Source organism: Tinamus guttatus, unplaced genomic scaffold (assembly GCF_059628265.1).
Source record: "Tinamus guttatus ecotype Peru unplaced genomic scaffold, ASM5962826v1 Tinamus_guttatus_pri_ptg000757l, whole genome shotgun sequence".
In the NCBI taxonomy this organism is placed as follows: domain Eukaryota; kingdom Metazoa; phylum Chordata; class Aves; order Tinamiformes; family Tinamidae; genus Tinamus; species Tinamus guttatus.
The window spans coordinates 17,122-40,686 of NW_028289291.1; the positions used below are offsets into that span (position 1 = coordinate 17,122).

A 23,565-nucleotide genomic window follows, 5' to 3' on the forward strand; every position below is an offset into this window, starting at 1 on the left:
TCCCCGTTGCACGAGGGGGGTCCCCGTTGCACGAGGGGGGGTCCCCTGCACGGGGGGGGGGTCCCCGTTGCACGAGGGGGGTCCCCCCCGTTGCACGCGAGCTCCGCCCCCCCCCCCGCCGGCTCCTCCCCCCTCCTCACCCTGTGTCTCCCCCCTCCCCACAGGCGCGCGCGGCCTCGCGGGCGGGGCCAGGGGCGGGGCCTGGCCCGGGGGCGGAGCCGGAGCGCGGAGCGGCGCCCGTGAAGGGGGCGGAGCCCGCCAAGGGGGCGGAGCCCGGAGCAGCGCCCGTGAAGGGGGCGGAGCCCATGAAGGGGGCGGAGCCCGCCAAGGGGGCGGAGCCCGCCAAGGGGGCGGAGCCCGGCGCGTGGTCGCCGCCGGAGCCCGGCCCGTGGGCGGCGCCGTGGGCGGAGCCCGACGCGTGGGCGGCGCCGTGGGCGGAGCCCGGCGCGTGGGCGGCGCCGTGGGCGGGGCCGCGGGCCTGGGCGCCGCCCCCGCTGGCCGCGTCGCTCGGGCGCCACCTGCGCGCGCTCGCGGCGCTGCAGGGGCCCGGCCGAGCTCGCCCGGAGCCGCCGCCTCCTCGCGGCCTTCGCGGCGCCCGCGGGGCCCGGGCCCCGCCTCCAGGAGCGGCTGCGCGCGAGGCCCCGCCCCGCGGCCCGACACGAGGTGCGGGGGGGGAGGAGGGGGCGGGGCCACGGGGGGGGGGGAACCGGGTGTCCGGGATGGGATGGGGGGACCCGGGTGTCCTGGAATTCAGGTGTCCGGGATGGGGATCCAGGTGTCTGGAACGGGATGGGGGGTCCCAAGTGTCCAGGACGGGATGGGATGGGGGGACCCGGGTGTCCTGGTGTCCGGGATGGGGATCCAGGTGTCCGGGATGGGATGGGGGGATCCAGGTGTCTGGGATGGGATGGGGGGACCCGGGTGTCCTGGAATTCAGGTGTCCGGGATGGGGATCCAGGTGTCTGGGATGAGATGGGGGGGACCTGGATGGGATGGGGGGGACCTGGATGTGCGGGATGGGATGGGGATCCAGGTGTCCGGGATGGGATGGGGGGTCCCGGGTGTCCTGGATGGGATGGGGGGGACCTGGATGTGCGGGATGGGATGGGGATCCACGTGTCCAGGATGGGATGGGAGGATCCAGGTGTCCGGGATGAGGTGGGAAGTCCCAGGTGTCCTGGATGGGATGGGGATCCAGGTGTCCAGGATGGGATGGGGGCTCCCCAGTGTCCTGGAATTCAGGTGTCTGGGATGGGGATCCAGGTGTCTGGGGTGGGATGGGGGCTCCCAGGTGTCCCAGAATTCCGGTGTCCAGGATGGGGATCCAGGTGTCTGGGATAGGATGGGGGTCCCTGTGTTCAGGATGGGGATCCAAGTGTCCTGGAATTCTGATGTCCGGGATGGGATGGGGGGACCCGGGTATCCGGGGTGGGGGTCTGGGTGTCCTGGTGTCTGGGTATCCGGGATGGGCTGGGATTGGATGGGATGGACCGGGAAGGGAAGGAGGCCCCGCGTGTCCTGGGGGCTCCGTGGGCTCCGTGGGGGGCTCCATGGGTCCCGTGGGCTCCGTGGGGCCAGGGGGGCTCCGTGGGGCTCCAGGGGGGGCTCCGGGGGCTCCGTGGGGCCCTCACGTCCCCCCCCCCCCAGGAGTGGCCGTGGGGGCCGCGGGGGCGGCTGCCCCTCCCCGTCCACTCCAGCCCCGCCCTCGCGCTGCCCCCCCAGAGCTTCCACGGCTGGAGCGGGCAGCTCTGGTGGGAGCGGGAACGGGAACGGGAATGGGAATGGGGGAATGGGAATGGGAATGGGGGAATGGGGGAATGGGAATGGGGGGGAATGGGAATGGGGGAATGGGAATGGGGGAATGGGGGAATGGGGGAATGGGAATGTGGGAATGGGAATGTGGGAATGGGAATGTGGGAACGGGAATGTGGGAACGGGAATGTGGGAATGGGAATGGGAATGGGAATGTGAATGGGAATGTGGGAATGGGAATGTGGGAATGGGAATGGGGGAATGGGAATGGGGGAATGGGGGAATGGGGGAATGGGAATGGGAATGGGGTGGGAATGGGGGGGGAATGTGGGAATGGGAATGGGGGAATGGGAATGGGGGAATGGGAATGGGGGAATGGGAATGGGGCGGGAATGTGGAAATGGGGCGGGAATGTGGAAATGGGAATGTGGGAATGGGAATGTGGGAATGGGAATGTGGGAATGGGGCAGGAATGCAGGAATGGGGGAATGGGAATGTGGGAATGGGAATGTGGGAATGGGGCGGGAATGCGGGAATGGGAATGTGGGAATGGGAATGGGGGAATGGGAATGGGGGAATGGGGGAATGGGAATGTGGGAATGTGGGAATGGGGCGGGAATGGGGGGGAATGGGAATGTGGGAATGGGGTGGGAATGGAGTGGGAATGGGGGGGAATGGAGTGGGAATGGGGGGGAATGTGGGAATGGGAGTGGGAATGGGGGGAACGGGGCAGGAATGGGGAGCAGGAATGGGGGGATCGGGGCGGGAATGGGGAGGATTAGGGGATCAGGGCGGGAATGGGGGGCGGGAACGGGGGGATCGGGGGGGAATGGGGGTCAGGGTGGGAATGGGGGGATTGGGGTGGGAATGGGAATGGGAATGGGAATGGGAATGGGGGGTCTCGGAGCCGCTCACCACCTCCCGCTTTCCCCTGGCTCCGCCCACCTCCACGTGGCTCCGCCCCCAGGTTCGCGGCCCGGCTCATCGCGGGGGTCCTGGACTACCGGGAGCAGCTGGAGCGGTGGGTGAGGGGCTGCGGGGGGCTAGGGGCACCCGGGGGCGCTGTGGGGCACGGGGGGTCCCCATGGGTCTCTAGGGGACATGGGGAGGTCCCTATAGGTCTCTATGGGTCTCTGTGGGGCATGGGGAGGTCCCCATGGGTCCCCACATGTCCCTATGGGTCTCTATCGGTCTTCATGGGGCAGGGGGAGCTCCCCATGGCTCTCTATGGGTCTCTATGGGTCCCTGTGGGTCTCTATGGGTCCCTATGGGTCCCTGTGGGTCTCCGTGGGGCACGGGGAGGTCCCCATGGGTCCCTATGGGTCTCTGTGGGTCCCCGCGGGTCTCTATGGGGCACGGGGAGGTCCCCATGGGTCCCCGTGGGTCCCTGTGGGTCTCTATGGGGGACGGGGAGGTCCCCGTGGGTCTCTATGGGTCCCTGTGGGTCTCGGGGGTCCCCATGGGTCTCTGTGGGTCCCTGTGGGGCACAGGGAGGTCTCCATGGGTCCCGATGGGTCTCTATGGGGCACGGGGAGGTCCCTACAGGTCCCTGTGGGTCTCGGGGGTCCTCGTGGGTCCCTACGGGTCCCCGTGGGTCTCTATGGGTCCCCGTGGGTCCCCGCGGGTCCTCATGGGTCCCTGTGGGTCTCGGGGGTCCCTGTGGGTCTCTATGGGTCCCCATGGGTCTCTGTGGGTCCCCGCGGGTCTCTATGGGGCACGGGGAGGTCCCCATGGGTCCCCGTGGGTCCCTGTGAGTCTCTATGGGGGACGGGGAGGTCCCTGTGGGTCTCTGTGGGTCCCTACGGGTCCCTGCGGGTCTTGGGAGTCCCCGTGGGTCCCTGTGGGTCTCTATGGGTCCGTACGGGGGTCCCTGTGGGTCTCGGGGGTCCCTGTGGGTCCCTGTGGGTCTCTATGGGTCCCTACGGGGGTCCCTGTGGGTCTCGGGGGTCCCCGTGGGTCCCTATGGGTCCTCATGGGTTCCTGTGGGTCTCTATGGGTCCCTATGGGTCTCTATGGGTCCCCGTGGGTCTCTATGGGTCCCTACAGGGGTCCCTGTGGGTCCCCGTGGGTCTCTATGGGTCCCTATGGGGGTCCCTGTGGGTCTCGGGGGTCCCTGTGGGTCCCCGTGGGTCTCTATGGGTCCCTGTGGGTCCCTATGGGTCCCCGTGGGTCCCCGTGGGTCTCTACGGGTCCCCGGGGGTCCTCACGGTGGCCCCGCCCCCAGGCGCCGCCCCCCCCAGCCCGGCGTGGGCGGAGCCTTCGGCGCCTGCCGGGTCCCCGGGCTGCAGCAGGACGAGGTGCTGGGAGCCCCCCCGGGGCGGCCGCCCCCCAACTACATCGTGGTGGTGCTCAACTACCAGGTGGGGACATGGGGGACATGGGGGACATTGGGGACATGGGGGACATAGGGGGACATGGGGGACATGGGGGACATGGGGGGACATTGGGGACACCAACTACATCGTGGTGGTGCTCAACTACCAGGTGGGGACATTGGGGACATTGGGGACACGGGGGGGACATGGGGGACATTGGGGACACCAACTACATCGTGGTGGTGCTCAACTACCAGGTGGGGACATTGGGGACATGGGGGACACGGGGGACATGGGGGACACGGGGGGACATGGGGGGACATGGGGGACACGGGGGGACATGGGGGACATGGGGGGACATTGGGGACATTGGGGACACGGGGGACATGGGGGGACATTGGGGACACCAACTACATCGTGGTGGTGCTCAACTACCAGGTGGGGACATGGGGGGACATTGGGGACACGGGGGACATGGGGGGGACATTGGGGACACGGGGGGGACATTGGGGACATGGAGGGACATGGGGGGACATTGGGGACACCAACTACATCGTGGTGGTGCTCAACTACCAGGTGGGGACATGGGGGACATTGGGGACATTGGGGACATTGGGGGACATGGGGGGACATTGGGGACACCAACTACATCGTGGTGGTGCTCAACTACCAGGTGGGGACATTGGGGGGGACATTGGGGACATTGGGGACACGGGGGGACATTGGGGACACCAACTACATCGTGGTGGTGCTCAACTACCAGGTGGGGACATGGGGGACATGGGGGACATGGGGGACATGGGGGGACATTGGGGACACCAACTACATCGTGGTGGTGCTCAACTACCAGGTGGGGACATGGGGGACATGGGGGACATGGGGGGACATTGGGGACACCAACTACATCGTGGTGGTGCTCAACTACCAGGTGGGGGGACATGGGGGGGACATTGGGGACATTGGGGGGACATTGGGGACATGGGGGGACATTGGGGACACCAACTGCATCGTGGTGGTGCTCAACTACCAGGTGGGGACATTGGGGGGGACATTGGGGACATTGGGGACACGGGGGGACATTGGGGACACCAACTACATCGTGGTGGTGCTCAACTACCAGGTGGGGACATTGGGGACATGGGGGGGACATTGGGGACATTGGGGGACATGGGGGACACCAACTACATCGTGGTGGTGCTCAACTACCAGGTGGGGGGACATGGGGGACATGGGGGGACATTGGGGACACGGGGGACATGGGGGGACATGGGGGACATGGGGGACATGGGGGGACATTGGGGACACCAACTACATCGTGGTGGTGCTCAACTACCAGGTGGGGACATTGGGGGAGACATGGGGGGACATTGGGGGACATTGGGAGCACGGGGGACATGGGGGGAACAAGAGGAACATGGAGGGACACGGGGGACAGTGGGGACAGGGGGACACAGGGAGACACAGGGGAATGGGGGACACTGGGGACACATGGGGACATTGGGGATGGGGGGACATGGGATATTGGGGACACAGAGGACACAAGGATGGGGGACATTGGGGACATGGGGAAACATGGAGGGACACGGGGGACATGGACGACACAGAGGGACATGGGGGACACGGGGGACATGGAGGGACACGGAGGGACATTGGGGACATGAGGGGCATTGGGGACACGGGGGACATTGGGGGACACAGAGGGACACGGAGGGACATTGGGGACATGGGGGGACATTGGGGACACAGGGGGTGGCACTTTGGGGGCTCCCCCCACCTCGTGGCGGTTTCGAGGCCCCTCCACTGTCTCGAGCCCCCCCCCAGGCCTCACGTGACCCTTTTTTGGGTGGTTTTGCGGCGGTTTTGGGTCACTTTGGCCCCGTTTTCCCTCAGTTCTTCCAGCTGCAGAGGGTGCACGGGAACGAGGCCGTTTTTGGGGTGTTTTCGGGCAGTTTTGGGGCTCTTTCTTTAGCTCAGTTTTTCCCTGTGGAGGTGGTGCCGCTTCCGTGCCGCTTTTGGGGCAATTTCAGGCCGTTTTGGACCCCCTTTACCTCAGCGCTACAAGCCCAGCGACAGGGTGGCTTTGGGGGTGCTTTTGGGGTGGTTTGGGGTGTTTTTGGACAATTTCCCCCCTCTTTAACTCAGTTCAGGCTGGAGGGGCTGCGCAGCCGTTTCTGGTCGGTTTTGGGGCAGTTTCTGGTCAGTTTGGGGACTGTTTTGGGCGTTTTTGTACCATTTCCCCCCTCTCTACCTCAGTTCTTTAAGTTGGAGATGCTGCAAAGCCGTTTCTGGTTGGTTTGGGGACAGTTTCTGGTCGTTTTTGGTCAGTTTGGGGGCATTTTGGGACCGTTTCCCCCATCTTTACCTCAGTTCTTCAAGCTGGAGGTGCTGTGCAGCCATTTGGGGTCAGTTTTGGGGCAGTTTTTGGTCGGTTTTGGGGCAGTTCGGGACCCTTTTTCCCCTCTTTACCTCAGTTCTACAAGCTGGAGATGCTGCACAGCCGTTTGGGGGCAGTTTGGGGCATTTTTGCACCTTTTCCCCCATAATTACCTCAGTTCTTCAAGCTGGAGGTGCTGCACAGCCCTTTGGGGTCGGTTTTGGGACATTTTTGCACCGTTTCCCCCCATCTTTACCTCAGTTCTTCAAGCTGGAGGTGCTGCACAGCCGTTTTGGGTCAGTTTTTGGTCCGTTTTGGGGCATTTTGAGACCGTTTCCCCCCCTCTTTACCTCAGTTCTTCAAGCTGGAGGTGCTGCGCAGCAGTCCAGGGTCGGTTTTGGGGCAGTTTTGGTCGTTTTTGGTCGATTTTTGGGCATTTCTGCACCTTTTCCCTCCTCTTTATCTCAGTTCAAGCTGGAGGTGCTGCGCAGCAGTCCGGGGTCAGTTTCTGGTCGTTTTTGGTCAGTTTTGGGACATTTTTGCACCGTTTCCCCCATCTTTACCTCAGTTCTTCAAGCTGGAGGTGCTGCGCAGCCGTTTTGGGTCAGTTTGGGGGCAGTTTGGGGCATTTTTGCACCATTTCCCCCATATTTACCTCAGTTCTTCAATCTGGAGGTGCTGCGCAGCCATTTGGGGTCGGTTTTGGGGCAGTTTTTGGTCAGTTTTGCGGCAGTTTGGGACCGTTTCCCCCCCTCTTTATCTCAGTTTTTCAAGCTAGAGGTGCTCCACAGCCGTTTGGGGTCAGTTTTCGGTCAGTTTTGGGACATTTCTGCACCATTTCCCTCCCTCTTTACCTCAGTTCTTCAAGCTGGAGGTGCTCCGCAGCCGTTTGGGGTCAGTTTTTGGTCAGTTTTTGGTCATTTTTGCACCGTTTCCCCCTCTCTTTACCTCAGTTCTTCAAGCTGGAGGTGCTGCGCAGCCGTTTGGGGGCAGTTTTGGGTCAGTTTTTGGTCAGTTTTGCACCGTTTTCCCCCCTCTTTACCTCAGTTCTTCAAGCTGGAGGTGCTCCGCAGCGACGGCGCGCCGCTGGCCGAGGCCGAGCTCCACGCGCAGCTCTGCCGGCTCCGCGCCTGCGCCGGCCGCGCCAACAAGGAGCCGCTGGGCGTCCTCAGCGCCGACCACCGCCACTCGTGGGGCCGCGCCTGCCAGGCGCTCATGCGCGGTGAGGGCGGGGCCACGCCCCCGGGGGTGGAGCCTCGCGGAGCCCCGCCCCCAGCCCGGCTGAACCGCGGGGGGGCGCTGTGTGTGTGAATGAGGGGGGCGGAGCCGCGGCAGGGGGTGGAGCCTGATGAAGCCCCGCCCCTCGCAGACCGGCTGAACCGGGAGTCCCTGCGCTGCCTGCGGGGGGCGGAGCCGCGGCGGGGGCGGGGTTTCACCAGGCTCCTCCCCCCGCAGACCGGCTGAACCGGGAGTCCCTGCGCTGCCTGCGGGGGGCGGAGCCTCGGCAGGGGGGCGGAGCCGCGGCGGGGGGCGGGGTTTCAGCAGGCTCCTCCCCCCGCAGACCGGCTGAACCGGGAGTCCCTGCGCTGCCTGCGGGGGGCGGAGCCGCGGCGGGGGGCGGAGCCGCGGCAGGGGGGCGGGGTTTCAGCAGGCTCCTCCCCCCGCAGACCGGCTGAACCGGGAGTCCCTGCGCTGCCTGCGGGGGGCGGAGCCGCGGCGGGGGGCGCAGCCGCGGCGGGGGGCGGAGCCGCGACAGGGGGGCGGGGTTTCAGCAGGCTCCTCCCCCCGCAGACCGGCTGAACCGGGAGTCCCTGCGCTGCCTGCGGGGGGCGGAGCCGCGGCGGGGGGCGGGGTTTCAGCAGGCTCCTCCCCCCGCAGACCGGCTGAACCGGGAGTCCCTGCGCTGCCTGCGGGGGGCGGAGCCGCGGCGGGGGGCGGAGCCGCGGCGGGGGGGCGGGGTTTCAGCAGGCTCCTCCCCCCGCAGACCGGCTGAACCGGGAGTCCCTGCGCTGCCTGCGGGGGGCGGAGCCGCGGCGGGGGGCGGAGCCGCGGCGGGGGGCGGGGTTTCAGCAGGCTCCTCCCCCCGCAGACCGGCTGAACCGGGAGTCCCTGCGCTGCCTGCGGGGGGCGGAGCCGCGGCGGGGGGCGGGGTTTCAGCAGGCTCCTCCCCCCGCAGACCGGCTGAACCGGGAGTCCCTGCGCTGCCTGCGGGGGGCGCTCTTCGCGCTCAGCCTCGAGGCCCCGGTGCTGCGGGTGTCCCCGGGCCGGCGCCCGGCCCGCGCGGCCGCCCAGCTGCTCCACGGCGGCGGCACCGGCGCCAACAGCGCCAACCGCTGGTTCGACAAGGCGCTGCAGGTGGGCGGGGCCTACGCCTGGGGGCGGGGTCTGGGTCCGGGGGGCGGGGTCTTCTCTGGGGGGCGGGGCTTCCCCATCGGGCCCGTCAGGGCTTTTCCCGGGGGGTGGGGCCTCCTCCTCCATGTCCTTTGGAGGTGGCTGGGGGCGTGGTCTCCTCGGGGGAGGGGCTTCTGTGGGGGCGGGGTCTTCTGTGGGGGCGGGGCTTCCCCCTCGGGACCTTCAGGGCTTTCCTCGGGGGGGGGGGGGCTCCTCCTGGTCCTTCCTTGGGGGTGTGGTCTCCTGGGGGGAGGGGCTTCTGCTGTGGGGGCGGGGTCTCCTCTGGGGGGCGGGGCTTCCCCATGGGGACTTTCCTCGGGGGGGTGGGGCCTCCTCCCCTAGATCCTTTGGAGGTGGTTGGGGGCGTGGTCTCCTCGGGGGAGGGGCTTCCTCTCCTGCTTCCTCGCTGGGCGGGGCTTCCTGCTGTGGGGGGCGGGGTCTCCCCCTCAGTGGGCGGGGATGGAGCTTCCCCACAGGGTCCTGTAAGGGAGGGGCTTCTGGGGGCGGGGTTTCTTCTACCAGGGGCGGGGCTTCCTCTTCTAGGGGCGGAGCTCCCATCTATGGGTCCTCCGAGGGCGGGGCTTCCTCTTCCCCCCCTCCAGGGGCGGGGTTTCCTCCCCCTCCCCCCAGGGGCGGGGTTTCCTCTCCTCCCTTCCTGCTCTCCCTCCTATGGGGATATAGGGGGCAGGGGGGCGTGGCCTGCGGCGGGTGGGCGTGTCTGACGAGGCCCCGCCCCCCGCAGTTCGTGGTGGGCGAGGACGGCACCTGCGGCGTCATCTACGACCAGGCCGTGACCGACGGCGCCGCCGTGGCCGACATGGCCGACCACGTGCTCGACTACTGGTGGGCGGGGCTTCGGGCGCGGGGGCGGGGCTTGAAGTCCCGGGGCGGGGCTTCGGGTCAAGGGGCGGGGCTACCTGTGGTGGGTTCATGGACTGCGTAGGGGGTGGAGTCCATGCACTAGCCCCGCCCCCAGCACAACCACTGCCGGAGGGGGCGGGGCCAGAGACCTGTGGGAGGGGCTAGGGACCCACGTGGCCCCGCCCTTCCACTGAGGCCCCGCCCCTTGATCTACATGGGAGGGAGAGGGGGGCTGCTTGTGATGTCACAGGGGGCGTGGCCAGGGTGCCTTAGAGCCCCGCCTCTCCCTGAGGCCCCACCCCTTGTACCTGTTTGTGATGTCACAGGGGGCATGGCTGGGCATGGCCCCGCCCCTCGCCGGGGGTGTGTGTGCTGTCAAGGGGGCGTGGCCAATGCACGGCCCCACCCCCTCAAGTCGAGGGGGAGTCAATGGGGTGGGCGGGGCGCAGCTCAGCCCCGCCCCCCTCACTGACCCCGCCCCTCCCTCAGCCGTAGCCCCGCCCCCGCGCGGGCCCCGCTGACGCCGCTGCCCCTCCCCCACAAGCTGCGGTTCAGCCTCCTGGAGCCCGAGGTGCGGGCGGCCCTGGAGCGCGCGCGGCGCCACGCCGACAGGTACGGGAAAAAACGGGGGAAAATGGGCAAAAACGGGCAAAACGAGGGGATTCGTGAGGTAAAATGGGGGGTCCTGAGGGAGTATGGAGTGAAAAAGGGGAAAAACGGGCAAAATGAGGGCAGTTGTGAGGTAAAATGGGGGGTCCTGAGGGGGTGTGGGCGGCCCTGGAGCGCGCGCGGCGCCACGCCGACAGGTACGGGAAAAAACGGGGGAAAATGGGCAAAAATGGGCAAAACGAGGGGACTTGTGAGGTAAAATGGGGGATCCTGAGGGCGTACGGGGTGAAAACGGGCAAAAACGGGGGAAAACGGGCAAAATGAGGGCAGGTGTGAGGTAAAATGGGGGGTCCTGAGGGGGTGCGGGCGGCCCTGGAGCGCGCGTGGCGCCACGCCGACAGGTACGAGGTGAAAATGGGCAAAAATGGGGGAAAATGGGCAAAACGAGGGGATTTGTGAGGTAAAATGGGGGAGGCTGAGGGCGTACGGGGCAAAAAGAGGGCAAAACGGGAGAAAACGGGGGAAAACAGGCAAAACAAGGGCAGGTGTGAGGTAAAATGGGGTGTGCTGAGGGGGTACGGGTGGCACATGGACAGGTTTGGGGCGAAAAAGGGGAAAAAGGAGCGAAATGAGGATGGTTGTGGGCTAAAGTGGGAGGTCCTGGGTGGATAACGGGGGCTCGGGGGGATTTGAGGGGGGTTACAGCATCCTGGGGGGCACCTGGGGGATAATGGGGGGTATTGGGGTCCCGTGGGGGTCAATTAGACCCCAGGGGCACAACAGGGATCCCTGGGGGGGGACAATGGGGATCCCATGGGCGCAACAGGGATCCCATGGGCACAACAGGGATCCCATGGGCACAATGGGGATCCCAGAGGGACAATGGGGATCCCATGGGCGCAACAGGGATCCCATGGGCACAACAGGGATCCCATGGGCACAATGGGGATCCCAGAGGGACAATGGGGATCCCATGGGCACAACGGGGATCCCATGGGCACAATGTGGATCCCATGGGCACAATGGGGATCCCATGGGCACAGTGTGGATCCCATGGACACAATGGGGATCCCATGGGCACAGTGTGGATCCCATGGACACAACGGGGATCCCATGGGCACAGTGTGGATCCCATGGGCACAGTGTGGATCCCATGGGCACAACGGGGATCCCATGGGCACAATGTGGATCCCATGGGCACAATGGGGATCCCATGGGCACAGTGTGGATCCCATGGACACAATGGGGATCCCATGGGCACAGTGTGGATCCCATGGACACAACGGGGATCCCATGGGCACAGTGTGGATCCCATGGGTACAGTGTGGATCCCATGGGCACAACGGGGATCCCATGGGCACAGTGTGGATCCCATGGGCACAATGTGGATCCCATGGGCACAGTGTGGATCCCATGGGCACAGTGTGGATCCCATGGACACAATGGGGATCCCATGGGCACAGTGTGGATCCCATGGGCACAATGGGGATCCCATGGGCACAGTGTGGATCCCATGGGCACAGTGTGGATCCCATGGGCACAATGGGGATCCCATGGGCACAACGGGGATCCCATGGGCACAGTGTGGATCCCATGGGCACAGTGTGGATCCCATGGGCACAATGGGGATCCCATGGGCACAATGTGGATCCCATGGGCACAATGGGGATCCCATGGGCACAGTGTGGATCCCATGGGCACAACGGGGATCCCATGGGCACAGTGTGGATCCCATGGGCACAATGGGGATCCCATGGGCACAACGGGGATCCCATGGACACAATGTGGATCCCATGGGCACAGTGTGGATCCCATGGGCACAATGTGGACCCCATGGACACAACGGGGATCCCATGGACACAGTGTGGATCCCATGGACACAACGGGGATCCCATGGGCACAACGGGGATCCCATGAACACAACGGGGGTCCCAAGGGGCTCGGCGGGTCCCCGCGTCCCCGGGTCCCCCCAGGTCCCCAGCGCCCCCCTGTCCCTGTCCCCAGCCTGGCGGCCGACGTGGAGCTCTGCTGCTTCGAGGAGGAGGGTTGGGGGGCGGCGCTGCCCCCCCGCCTGCGCCCCGGCCCCCTCGCCCAGGTGGCCCTGCAGGTGGCCTATTACAGGTGGGCCCAGGCGTCCGGGCGGGGGGGCGGGGGCCAGGGACCCGGGGGGGGGTTCAGGGAAGGGGGCCCAGGCGTCCGGGCAGGTCCAGGCGCCCAGAGAGGCTCTGTGGGGACCCAGGGGTGGCTCCAAGGGGACGTCCGGGTGTTCGGGGTGACTCCAGGAGGGGGCCCAGGCGTCCGGGCAGGTCCAGGCGCCCAGGGAGGCTCTATGGGGGCCCAGGCGTCCGGGGCAGCTCCGAGGGGACGTCCAGGCGTTTGGGGTGACTCCAGGACGGGGCCCAGGCGTCCGGGCCGGTTCCGAGGGGGCTCCCCACGGCCGGGGCTGCCCCGGGGCGCGCGGGGCCCAGGCGTCCGGGGCGGTTCCGAGGGGACGTGCGGGTGTTTGGGGTGACTCCAGGGTTCCGGGGGGTGCTGTGCCCCACGTGCCGGCGCCCCCAGGACCCACGGGGCGCTGTGCGCCTCCTGCGAGCCCGTGGCCCTGCACCACGTCCTGCCCGGCTGCACCGACGTCGTCCGCCCGCCCGGGCCCCCCTGCCTGGCCCTGGCCCAGGCCCTGGACGACCCCCACCGCCAGGTAGGACCCCCCCCCATCGCGAGGGGGCGGGGCTTCCTCGATGCTCCACCCCCCCCCAGGGGCGGGGCTTCCCTCTGCTCCTCCCCCTGGGCAGGGCTCTCATGGGCCTTCCTTGGGGGATAGGGCTTCCGTGCTGCTCTGCAGGGGAGGAGCTTCCTCAATGCTCCACCCCCCGGGGGCGGGGCTTCCCTCCGCTCCTCCCCCAGGGGCGGGGCTCCCATGGGCCTTCCTTGGGGGGCAGGGCTTCCCCACTGCTCTGCAGGGGCGGGGCTTCCTCAATGCTCCACCCCCCCGGGGGCGGGGCTCCCTTGGGCCTTCCTTGGGGGGCAGGGCTTCCCCACTGTTCTGCAGGGGCGGGGCTTCCTCAATGCTCCACTCCCCCCGGGGGCGGGGCTTCTCCAACGCTCCACCCACCTGGGGCAGGGCCTCCTCAATGCTCCTCCCCCTGGGCGGGGCTCCCTTGGGCCTTCCTTGGGGGATAGGGCTTCCCCGCTGCTCTGCAGGGGCGGGGCTTCCTCAATGCTCCACCCCCGGGGGGGCGGGGCTTCCCTCCGCTCCTCCCCCAGGGGCGGGGCTCCCAATGCCCCCCCTTTCTCCGCAGCCCGAGGAGCAGCTGCGGCTGCTGCACGAGGCCGTGGACGCCTATTGCGAGGCCAGCGACCTGGTGAGGGGGGCCCCGGCGTCCGGGGGGGGCCCCGGCGTCCGAGGGGGGGCCCCGGCGTCCGGGGAAGGGCCCCGGCGTCCGGGAAGGGCCCCGGCGTCCGAGGGGGGCCCCGGCGTCCGGGGGGGGCCCTGGTGTCCGGGAAGGGCCCCGGCGTCCAGGGAGGGGCCCCGGCGTCCGGGGGGGGGCCCTGGCGTCCGAGGGGGGCCCTGGCGTCCGGGGGGGGCCCCGGCGTCCGGGGGGGCCGCGGGCGCTGACCCGGCCCCCCCGTCCCCCCCAGGTCCGCGCGGGCCAGGGCCCCGACCGGCACCTCCGGGCCCTGCGGCACGAGGCCATCGCGGGCGGCGAGCGGCTGCCCGAGCTCTTCATGGACCCCGGCTACGCCGACGCCACCCACTTCCGCCTGTGCACCGTGCAGGTACCGCGGAACGCCCCCGAACTACACCCCAACAACCCCGGAACACCCCAGAAATACCCCAAAACAACCCCAAACACCCCAAAACATCCCAAAACACCTCAGAAATACCCCCGAACACCCCCAAACAACCCCAAAACACCCCCGAACACCCCCCAAACACCCTAAAACACCCCCCAAACTCCCCCAAACAACCCCCAAACACCCCGAACATCCCCCAAACACCCCGAAACACCCTCAAACACTCCAGAAATACCCCAAAACATCCCAAAACACCTCAGAACATCCCCCAAACACCCCGAAGCACCCCCAAACACCCCAGAAATACCCCAAAACATCCCAAAACACCTCAGAAATAGCCCCAAACACCCCAAAACAACCTCAAAACACCCCCGAACACCCCCCAAACAACCCCCAAACACCCCGAAACACCCCGAACAACCCCGGAACACCCGCGAAACACCCTCAAACACCCCAGAAATACCCCAAAACAACCCCCAAACACCCCAAAACATCCCAAAACACCTCAGAAATACCCCCGAACACCCCCAAACAACCCCAAAACACCCCCAAACACCCCCAAACACCCCGAAACACCCCGAACATCCCCCAAACACCCCGAAACACCCTCAAACACTCCAGAAATACCCCAAAACATCCCAAAACACCTCAGAACATCCCCCAAACACCCCGAAGCACCCCCAAACACCCCAGAAATACCCCAAAACATCCCAAAACACCTCAGAAATAGCCCCAAACACCCCAAAACAACCTCCGAACACCCCCCAAACACCCCCCAAACAACCCCCAAACACCCCGAAACACCCCGAACAACCCCGGAACACCCACGAAACACCCTCAAACACCCCAGAAATACCCCAAAACAACCCCCAAACACCCCAAAACATCCCAAAACACCTCAGAAATAGCCCCAAACACCCCAAAACAACCTCGAAACACCCCAGAACACCCCAGAGATAGCCCAAAATAGCCCAAAACACCCCAGAAATAGCCCAAAACACCCCAAAACAACCCTGAAACACCCCCAAACAACCCCCAAACACCCTGAAACACCCCGAAACAGCCCCAAAACACCTCAGAAATACCCCAAAACAACCCCCAAATCCCTCGAAATATCCCAAAACACCTCAGAAATAGCCCCAAATACCCCATAACAACCACAACACTCCCCAGAAACACCCCAAAATACCTCAGGAATACCCCCCAAACCCCAAAACAACCCCAAAACACCCCCAAACAACCTCCAAACACCCAAAACACCCCAAAATATCCCAAAACACCCCAGAAACACCCCCAAACATCTTAAAACACCCCAGAGACACCCCCAGACACCCCAGAAATACCCCAAAACAATCCCCAAACACCCCCAAATACCTCCAAGCACTCCAAACACCCCCCAAATACACCCAAGACAGGCCAGAACACCCTAAAACATCCTCCAAATACCCCCAAACACCCTCAAAACGCTCCAGGTGCCTCCCAAAACCCACTAACACCCCAAACACCCCCAAATTGTCCCCCAAACACACCAAAAACAGCCTGAAACACCCCAAAAACACAGACAGGCGGCCCTAAAACACCCTCAAATTCCCCCAATCTCTATCGGAGCTTCCTGGGACCCCAAAACCCTCCCAAAACAGCCCCAAATCCCCCCAAAACAGCCCCAAATCCCCCAGCCCCCCAAAGAGCCCCCAAATCTCCCCCAGGTTAGGGGGTGGGGGGGTCCAGGGGTAGTTTTTTGGGGTAAATTATGGGGGTTTTGGGGTGCACTGTTGGAATGGGGAGGGGGCTGTGGGGCAGAATCCGGGGAGGGTCGGGGGGCTACAAATGTGGGGTGATTTGGGTCATTTTGGGACATCTCGGGGGGTATTTGGGGCCATTCGGGGGTGACTTTGAGGACTATTTGGGGTGATTTGGGTCATTTTGGGACATCTCGGGGGGGTGTTTGGGCCATTCGGGGGTGACTTTGAGGACCATTTGGGGTGATTTGGGTCATTTTGGACATCTCGGGGGGTATTTGGGGCCATTTGGGGGTGACTGAGGGCTGTTCGGGGGCACTTTGGGTATATTTGGGGCCAATCTGGGCCATTTTGGGGCCGTTTTGGGGCACTTTGGGCGCATTTTGGGGCATTTTGTCACCGTTTGGCCGCGTCCCTGACGCGTCCCCCCCCCGTCCCCGCAGGTGACGTCGCGGGGGGGCTGCTGGGCGCTGCGGGGGCCGCTGGTCCCCGACGGCTACGGGGCCGGCCTGGCCGTGGGGCCCGGGGGGCTGCGCGTGGCCCTGGCCGCCTTCGCCTGCTGCCGCAGCGCCCGCGTGGGCGCCCTGGGGGCGGCGCTAAGGGGGGCCCTGCGCCAGCTGGGGGGGCTGCTCGGGGGCGGGGCCTCGCCGTGACCCCGCCCACATCGCCCAGTACCGCCCCCCACATCCCTGTCCTGGGGGCGGCGCTGCGGGGGGCCCTGCGCCAGCTGGGGGGGCTGCTCGGGGGCGGGGCCTCGCCGTGACCCCGCCCACATCGCCCGGTACCGCCCCCAGCTCCACCCACCACATCCCGGCCCTGGGGGCGGCACTCCGGGGGGCCCTGCGCCAGCTGGGGGGGCTGGTTAGGGGCGGGGCCTCGCCGTGACCCCGCCCACATTGAATGGTCCCGCCCCCGGTACCGCCCCCCACATCCCTGTCCTGGGGGCGGCGCTAAGGGGGGCCCTGCGCCAGCTGGGGGCGCTGCTCAGGGGCGGGGCCTCGCCGTGATCCCGCCCACATCGCCCGGTACCACCCCCTGTCCCGCCCCCCACACGCTGAACCTGGGGGCGGCGCTAAGGGGGGCCCTGCGCCAGATGGGGTGGCTGGTCAGGGGCGGGGCCTCGCCGTGACCCCGCCCACATTGAATGGTACCGCCCCCTGTCCTGCCCCCCACATCCCTGTCCTGGGGGCGGCGCTAAGGGGGGCCCTGCGCCAGCTGGGGGCGCTGGTCGGGGGCGGGGCCTCGCCGTGACCCCGCCCACGTTGAATGGTCCCGCCCCCGGCCACGCCCCCCACATCCCGGCCCTGGGGGCGGCGCTGCGGGGGGCCCTGCGCCAGCTGGGGGGGCTGGTTAGGGGCGGGGCCTCGCCGTGACCCCGCCCACATTGCCCGGTACCGCCCCCGGTACCGCCCCCCACATCCCTGTCCTGGGGGCGGCGCTCCGGGGGGCCCTGCGCCAGCAGGGGGGGGCTGCTCAGGGGCGGGGCCTCGCCGTGACCCCGCCCACATCGCCCGGTACCGCCCCCACCTCCACCCCCCACATCCCTGTCCTGGGGGCGGCGCTAAGGGGGGCCCTGCGCCAGATGGGGGGGCTGCTCGGGGGCGGGGCCTCACCGTGACCCCGCCCACATTGAATGGTCCCGCCCCCCGGTACCGCCCCCCACATCCCGGCCCTGGGGGCGGCGCTCCGGGGGGCCCTGCGCCAGCTGGGAGGGCTGCTCAGGGGCGGGGCCTCGCCATGACCCCGCCCACATTGTATGATCCCGCCCCCCCGGTACCGCCCCCCACACGCTGAACCTGGGGGCGGTGCTAAGGGGCGCCCTGCGCCAGCTGGGGGGGCTGCTCGGGGGCGGGGCCACGCATTGACCCCGCCCACAACGCCTGGTACCGCCCCCAGCTCCACCCACCACATCCCTGTCCTGGGGGCGGTGCTAAGGGGGGCCCTGCGCCAGCTGGGGGGGCTCGCGAGGGGCGGGGCCTCGCCGTGACCCCGCCCACATTGAATGGTCCCGCCCCCGGTCCCGCCCCCCACATCCCGAACCTGGGGGCGGCGCTAAGGGGGGCCCTGCGCCAGCTGGGGGCGCTGCTCAGGGGCGGGGCCTCGCCGTGACCCCGCCCACATCACCCAGTACCGCCCCCGGCCACGCCCCCCACATCCCAGTCCTGGGGGCGGCGCTCAGGGGCGCCCTGCAATAGATGGGGGCGCTGGTTAGGGGCGGAGCCTCGCCGTGACCCCGCCCACCGCCGCCTTGACCCCGCCCACGCAGTCCCCGTCACCCCGGGGGGGTCCCTGCGACAGCCGGGGGCTGCTCCTAGGGGCGGGGCCTCGTCCTGACCCCGCCCACCACCCTCCCCCTCCCGCCCCCCCCGCGCTGGGGGGGCTTCCCCTTCCCCCCCCCCTTTCCTCGGTTTTGGGGCCAAACCTGCCCCTTTTGGGGCTCTGAGATGCAATAAAAGCTGTTTGTGCCGGTGGGGGCTGCCCCGGGACTGCTTTTTTGGGGGGGGTGCCGGGAATCCGGTCCGGAATCCGGTTCTGGAAGCGGGAATCCGATCCGGGAGATCCCAAACAGGTTCTGTTGAGCCCGGTCCGGTCCGGCGGATCCAGTCCGGGTTCCGGAATCCGGCCCGATCCGGGGGGTCCAGTCCGGGTTCTGTTGAGCCCGGTCCGGTCCGGGGATCCAGTCCGGGTTCCGGGAATCGGGCCCGATCCGGTAGATCCAGTCCGGGTTCTGGGGAGCCCGGTCCGGTCCGGCGGATCCAGTCCGGGTTCCGGTGGTCCCGGCCCATTCCGGCGGATCCAGTCCGGGCTCGGGGGGCGCCGGTGCCGGTTCCGGTGCCGGCAGGTCCCGCTCCGGGTCCCGGTTCCGGTTCCGGCCCCGCCGCCGCTCGCAGCGCCCATGGCCGCCGAGAAACCCGGTGCGGAACCGGGGGGCGGGGGGGGGATGGAGCTGGGGGGGGTCACACGCGTGTGCAAGGGGGTGCGTGTGCAACGTGTAACGTGTGCAACGTGTAACGTGTGCAATGCGTGTGCAACGCGTGTGCAATGTGTGTGCAACGTGTAACATGTGCAACGTGTAACACGTGTGCAAAATATGTGCAATGCGTGTTCAAGGTATATGCAATGTGTGTGCAACGTGTGTGCAATACGCGTGCAATGTGTAACGCGTGTGCAATGTGCGTGCATTGCACGTACAATGTGCGTGCAACGTGTGTGCAATGCGTGTGCAATGTGTAACGCGTGTGCAACGTGTGTGCAACGTGTGTGCAGTGTGTGTGTAACGTGTGCAACGTGTGTGCAATGTATGTGCAATGTATGTGCAATGCGTGTGCAATGTGTGTGCATGGCATGTGCAAGCAAGTGTGCACCGTGTGCAATGCGTGTGCAACGTGTGTGCATGGCATGTGCGAGCAGGTGTGCAAGCGGGTGTGCCATGACGTGTGCAAAGGTGTGCAAGCAAGTGTGCACCGTGTGCAAATGCGTGTGCAATGCGTGTACAATGGGCGAATAACGTGCGTGCAAGGCGTTGTACATGGCGTGCGTGCAAGGCTTGTGCAACGTGTGTGCGAGCAGGCGTGCAACGGTGTGTGCACACGCGTGTGCATGGTGTGCAATGGCGTGTGCAATGCGTGTGCAACGCGCGTGCAACGCGTGTGCATGGTGTGCAATGCGTATGCATGGTGTGCAATGCGTGTGCATGGTGCACGCGTGTGCAATGCGTGTGCAATGCGTGTGCAATGCGTGTGCACGGTGTGCAACGCGTGTGCACGGTGTGCAATGCGTGTGCATGGTGCACGTGTGTGCAATGCGTGTGCAATGCGTGTGCATGGTGTGCAATGGCACGTGCACACGTGTGCACCGCGTGTTCCTGGCGTGTCCACACACGCGTGTTCCGTGTCCTGTCCCCCCACACGTGTCCAGGCTGCCCCACGCGTGTGCGCCCCCCCCCCCCATCACCCGCTTGCACACGCGTGACCCCCCCCCCCCGGGGGCCCAGGCGTCCGGGAGCCACAAAGGGGGGGGGGGTGACCTAGAAATGATGCGCGGGGGGGGGGCCCTGCGGGCGGGGGGGGCTGGGGGGTTTGGGGCATTTTGGGGCATTTTGGGGTTTTGGGTCCATCCTGACGCCCCCCCCCCCCCCCAGGAGCGGCCGAGGGGGCCCCCCACGCGTCGCCCCCCCCCTACGGGCCCCCGGCGCCTCCGGGGGGGGGGGCGGCGACGACGCTGCCGCGCGGCGCGGGGGGAGGGGGCGGCGGGGGGGGCGGGGGGGGCGCCCCGGGCGGGGGGGGGGGGGGCGGCGACGCTGCCGCGCGGCGCGGGGGGGGGGGGCGGCGCCGGGGGCGGCGACGCTGCCGCGGGGGGGCGGGGGGGCGCGGGGGGGCCGCGACGCTGCCCCGCCCCCCCCGCGGCGCCTACGCCGCCGCCCCCCCCCCCGGCGCCCCCCCCGCCGGCGCCGCCCCCGCCCCCCTGCCCTACGGGCAGCCCCCCCCGTTCCCGCTGCAGCTCCCGCCCTGCGGCGCCTTCCTGCCCGTCTACCCGGTGGGGCCCGTGAGTGCGGGGCGGGGCCTCGGGGGGGCGGGGCCTCGGGGGGGGGCGGGGCCTCGGGGGGGCGGGGCCTCGGGGGCGGGGCGGGGCCTCGGCGGGCGGGGACTCCGGGGGGGCGGGGCCTCGGGGGGGGGCGGGGCCTCGGGGGGGCGGGGCCTGGGGGGGGCGGGGACTCCGGGGGGGCGGGGACTCCGGGGGGCGGGGCCTCGGGGGACGGGGACTCCGGGGGGGGCGGGGACTCCGAGGGGGCGCGGTCTGGGGGAGGGCGGGCCTGGGGAGGCTGGGCCAAGAGGGGCGGGGCCTCGGGGGGCCTCTGGGGGCGGGGCCTCTGGAGGGGGCGCGGTCTGGGGGGAGGGCGGGGGGAGCCTGGGAGGGCGGGGGTCTGGGGAGGCTGGGCTGTGAGGGGCGGGGCTTGAGTGGGAGGGGTTACCGGGGGCGGGGCTACTGGGGGCGGGGCTACCGGGGAGGTGTCTGAAGGGGCGGAGTCAAGCGGGGAGGGGGCTGAAGGGCGGGGCAAAAGGGGAGGGGTCTGAAAGGGGTTCCGAGGGGGTGGGCCTTAAGGGGGCCTGGGGGCTTGTGAAGGGCTTGGCTTGGGGGTGGGCGGGGCGCGAGGGAAGGGGCGTGGCCTAAGAGGGGGCGTGGGCCTAAGGGAAGGTTGTGCCCCGGGGGCGGGGCTTGGGGGAGAGCCGCGAGGAAAAGGGGTGGGGCTGGAGCGTCGGGGGAGGGGGCGGAGCTTAGAGCAGCAGGGGGCGGGGCCTCGGGCGCAGAGGAGGAGCGGAGGGCGTGGCCAGGGAGCAGCGGTGGGCGGGGCCCGCAGAGCCGGGGGCGTGGCCTCACCCCGCCCCCCCCCCCCGCGCAGCCCTACGGCGCCGCCCCCCGCCGTGGCCCCGCCCCCCGCGCTGCCCCCCCCGCCCCCCCCGGCGCTGCTGGAGCCGCGGGGCCCCCCCCACGACTACCTGCCCATCGCGGTGCTCACGACGCTCTGCTGCTTCTGGCCCACGGGCGTCGTGGCCATCGTCAAGGCCGTGCAGGTGGGGGGGGGGGACCCCGGGACCCCCCCGTGGTGACAATGACACCCCCGTGGTGACAATGACACCCCCCGGGACCCCCCCGTGGTGACCCGGGAATCCCCTGTCGTGACAATGACCTCCCCGGGTACCACCGTGACCCCCCCGGGACCCCCCCGTGGTGACAGTGACCCCCCCCCGACCCCCCCCCCGTGGTGACAATGACCCCCCCGGGAATCCCCTGTCGTGACAATGACCCCCCCCGGGGACCCCCCCCCATCATGACAGTGACCCCCCCCCCCGGGGACCCCCCCCCCCGGTGACAATGACCCCCCCCAGGACCCCCCCCATCATGACAGTGACCCCCCCCCCGGGCCCTAGAGTGACCCACCCCCGGCCCTATAATGGCCATCGTCAAGGCCGTGCAGGTGGGGGGGGGGGCTATAGCAACCCCCCCCCCCCCGGATCCCCTCCGTCACGACAAGGACCCCCCCAAGCACCACCGTGACCCCCCCCAGGACCCCAGGCACCACCGTGACCCCCCCCCCGGTCACCACCCTGACCCCCCCCTGGTCCCCATAATGACCCCCCCCCACCAGGTACCCACAATGACCCCCCTGGGCCCTATAGCGACACCCCCCCCCCCAGGACCCCCGGTCACCACCCTGACCCCCCCCGGGCCCTATAATGACCCCCTGGTCCCCATGATGACCCCCCCCCCGGGTCCCTATAATGACCCCCCCCATGTCCTGGTGTCCCCCCAATGTCCCAGTGTCCCCCCATGTCCCGGTGTTCCCCATGTCCCCCTGTGTCCTGGTGGCGCTGACCCCGCCCCCCCCCCCATGGTCCCCATGTCCCCCCGTGTCCCCCCATGTCCCAGTGTCCCCCTGGTGCTGACCCCCCCCCCCGTGTCCTGGTGTCCCCCATGTCCCCTCGTGTCCCCCGTGTCCCCTCGTGTCCCCCCATGTCCCAGTGTCCCCCAATGTCCCCCCGTGTCCCCCTGGCGCTGACCCCCCCCCCGTGTCCCCTCGTGTCCCGTTGCTGCTGACCCCCCCCGTGTCCTGGTGTCCCCCGTGTCCCCCCATGTCCCAGTGTCCCCCATGTCCCCTCGTGTCCCCCGTGTCCCCCCGTGTCCCGGTGCCGCTGACCCCCCGGTGTCCCCCCCCCCCAGGTGCGCACGGCCGTGGCCCGCGGGGACATCGTGTCGGCCGAGATCGCGTCGCGCGAGGCGCGGAACTTCTCCTTCATCAGCCTGGCCGTGGGCATCGCGGCCATGGTGCTCTGCACCATCCTCACCGTGGTCATCATCATCGCGGCGCAGCACCAGGAGCACGACTGGGAGCCCTAGCCCCGCCCCCGGACACGCCCCCCGCTTCGGCCACGCCCCCTCCGGCCACGCCCCTCGCTCCGGCCACACCCCCTCGGGCGGTTGCTCCCCCCCTCCACGGCCAGGCCACGCCCCCTGCTGCTGCCACGCCCTCCTCGGGCATCCCCCCCCCCCAGTTCCGCCAGGGATCCCCCCCAGCAACGTCTCCATGGTGACGGTCGCGGTCTCCTAGCAACAGCCCGGTGACACCGGTGTCACCGTGGCAACAACTGGGAACCGCCCCCCCTGCCCCCCCGTCCCCCCCCGGCAACCAGAGCGGTGACACCGGGCACACTCGGCGTTGCCATGGTGACGCTGCCCCCCCCCACCCAGCAACACTAAGACCTACCCCCCGCGTTACCATGGCAACCTCGGGGGGGGGGCCTCTCATATCACCATGGCAACACCGAGACAGTCTCCACCCCTACCCCCCGCCTGCCTAGCAACGGCGCCATGGCAACAGCCGGCCCCTAGCGACGCCCCCGCAACACCCGGACGGGCCAGCCACGCCCCCCCCTTGGTGACGTCATGGCAACCACCGGGCTGCCCCGCCCCCCAACGGCCCCGCCCCTGGTGGGCGGGGCTCCCGCCGCGCTTCCTGCCCCAGCTCATCTGCATGCCAAGCCCCGCCCCCTCCGCCCGCGCAGGGCCGAGGCCCCGCCCCCTCCCGCGAGGCCCCGCCCACCCCTGTGATGAGTTTTGCTGCTGACGGTTCAATAAATCTCTATATTGATAATGAGGCCGGGGCAGCTCATTAACCCCGTGGTTATTGGGGGGGGGGGCTCATTAACCGCCTGGTTAATTAACCCTCTGCTCC

At 68.3% G+C, this 23,565-nt stretch overlaps 2 protein-coding genes across 2 annotated transcripts; both read left to right on the forward strand.

Annotated features, from left to right (window-relative positions):
- The first annotated feature begins 305 nt into the window (after nt 1-305).
- On the forward strand, nt 306-16,486 carry LOC148591536 (carnitine O-acetyltransferase-like). The gene is made up of 13 exons (XM_088537405.1): nt 306-663; nt 1,648-1,751; nt 2,720-2,773; nt 4,041-4,112; nt 7,489-7,663; nt 8,618-8,796; nt 9,575-9,675; nt 10,183-10,305; nt 12,307-12,423; nt 12,862-12,997; nt 13,599-13,661; nt 13,939-14,076; nt 16,277-16,486. The coding sequence occupies exons 1-13, from the start codon at nt 306-308 to the stop codon at nt 16,484-16,486; spliced, it is 1,830 nt and encodes a 609-aa protein (XP_088393531.1).
- Nucleotides 16,487-18,594: 2,108 nt separating this feature from the next.
- Nucleotides 18,595-22,749, forward strand: LOC148591537 (proline-rich transmembrane protein 1-like). Its single transcript, XM_088537406.1, has 6 exons — nt 18,595-18,748; nt 19,975-20,038; nt 20,103-20,163; nt 20,313-20,378; nt 21,296-21,406; nt 22,554-22,749. Exons 1-6 carry the CDS (start codon nt 18,730-18,732, stop codon nt 22,728-22,730), a joined length of 498 nt encoding a protein of 165 aa, XP_088393532.1. The 5' UTR covers nt 18,595-18,729; the 3' UTR covers nt 22,731-22,749.
- The last annotated feature ends 816 nt before the right edge of the window (nt 22,750-23,565 follow it).

Coding starts and splice junctions, on each gene's coding strand:
- LOC148591536 (XM_088537405.1), top strand. CDS start 306: ATGAAGGGGGCGGAGCCCGCCAAGGGGGCGGAGCCCGCCAAGGGGGCG. Junction 1,752..2,719: donor GGCTGGAGCGGGCAGCTCTG/GTGGGAGCGGGA, acceptor CTCCGCCCCCAG/GTTCGCGGCCCGGCTCATCG. Junction 8,797..9,574: donor GGTTCGACAAGGCGCTGCAG/GTGGGCGGGGCC, acceptor CGCCCCCCGCAG/TTCGTGGTGGGCGAGGACGG.
- LOC148591537 (XM_088537406.1), top strand. Junction 20,164..20,312: donor GCGCGGGGGGGGGGGGCGGC/GCCGGGGGCGGC, acceptor CCCTACGGGCAG/CCCCCCCCGTTCCCGCTGCA. Junction 20,379..21,295: donor CCGTCTACCCGGTGGGGCCC/GTGAGTGCGGGG, acceptor CCGCCCCCCCCG/GCGCTGCTGGAGCCGCGGGG.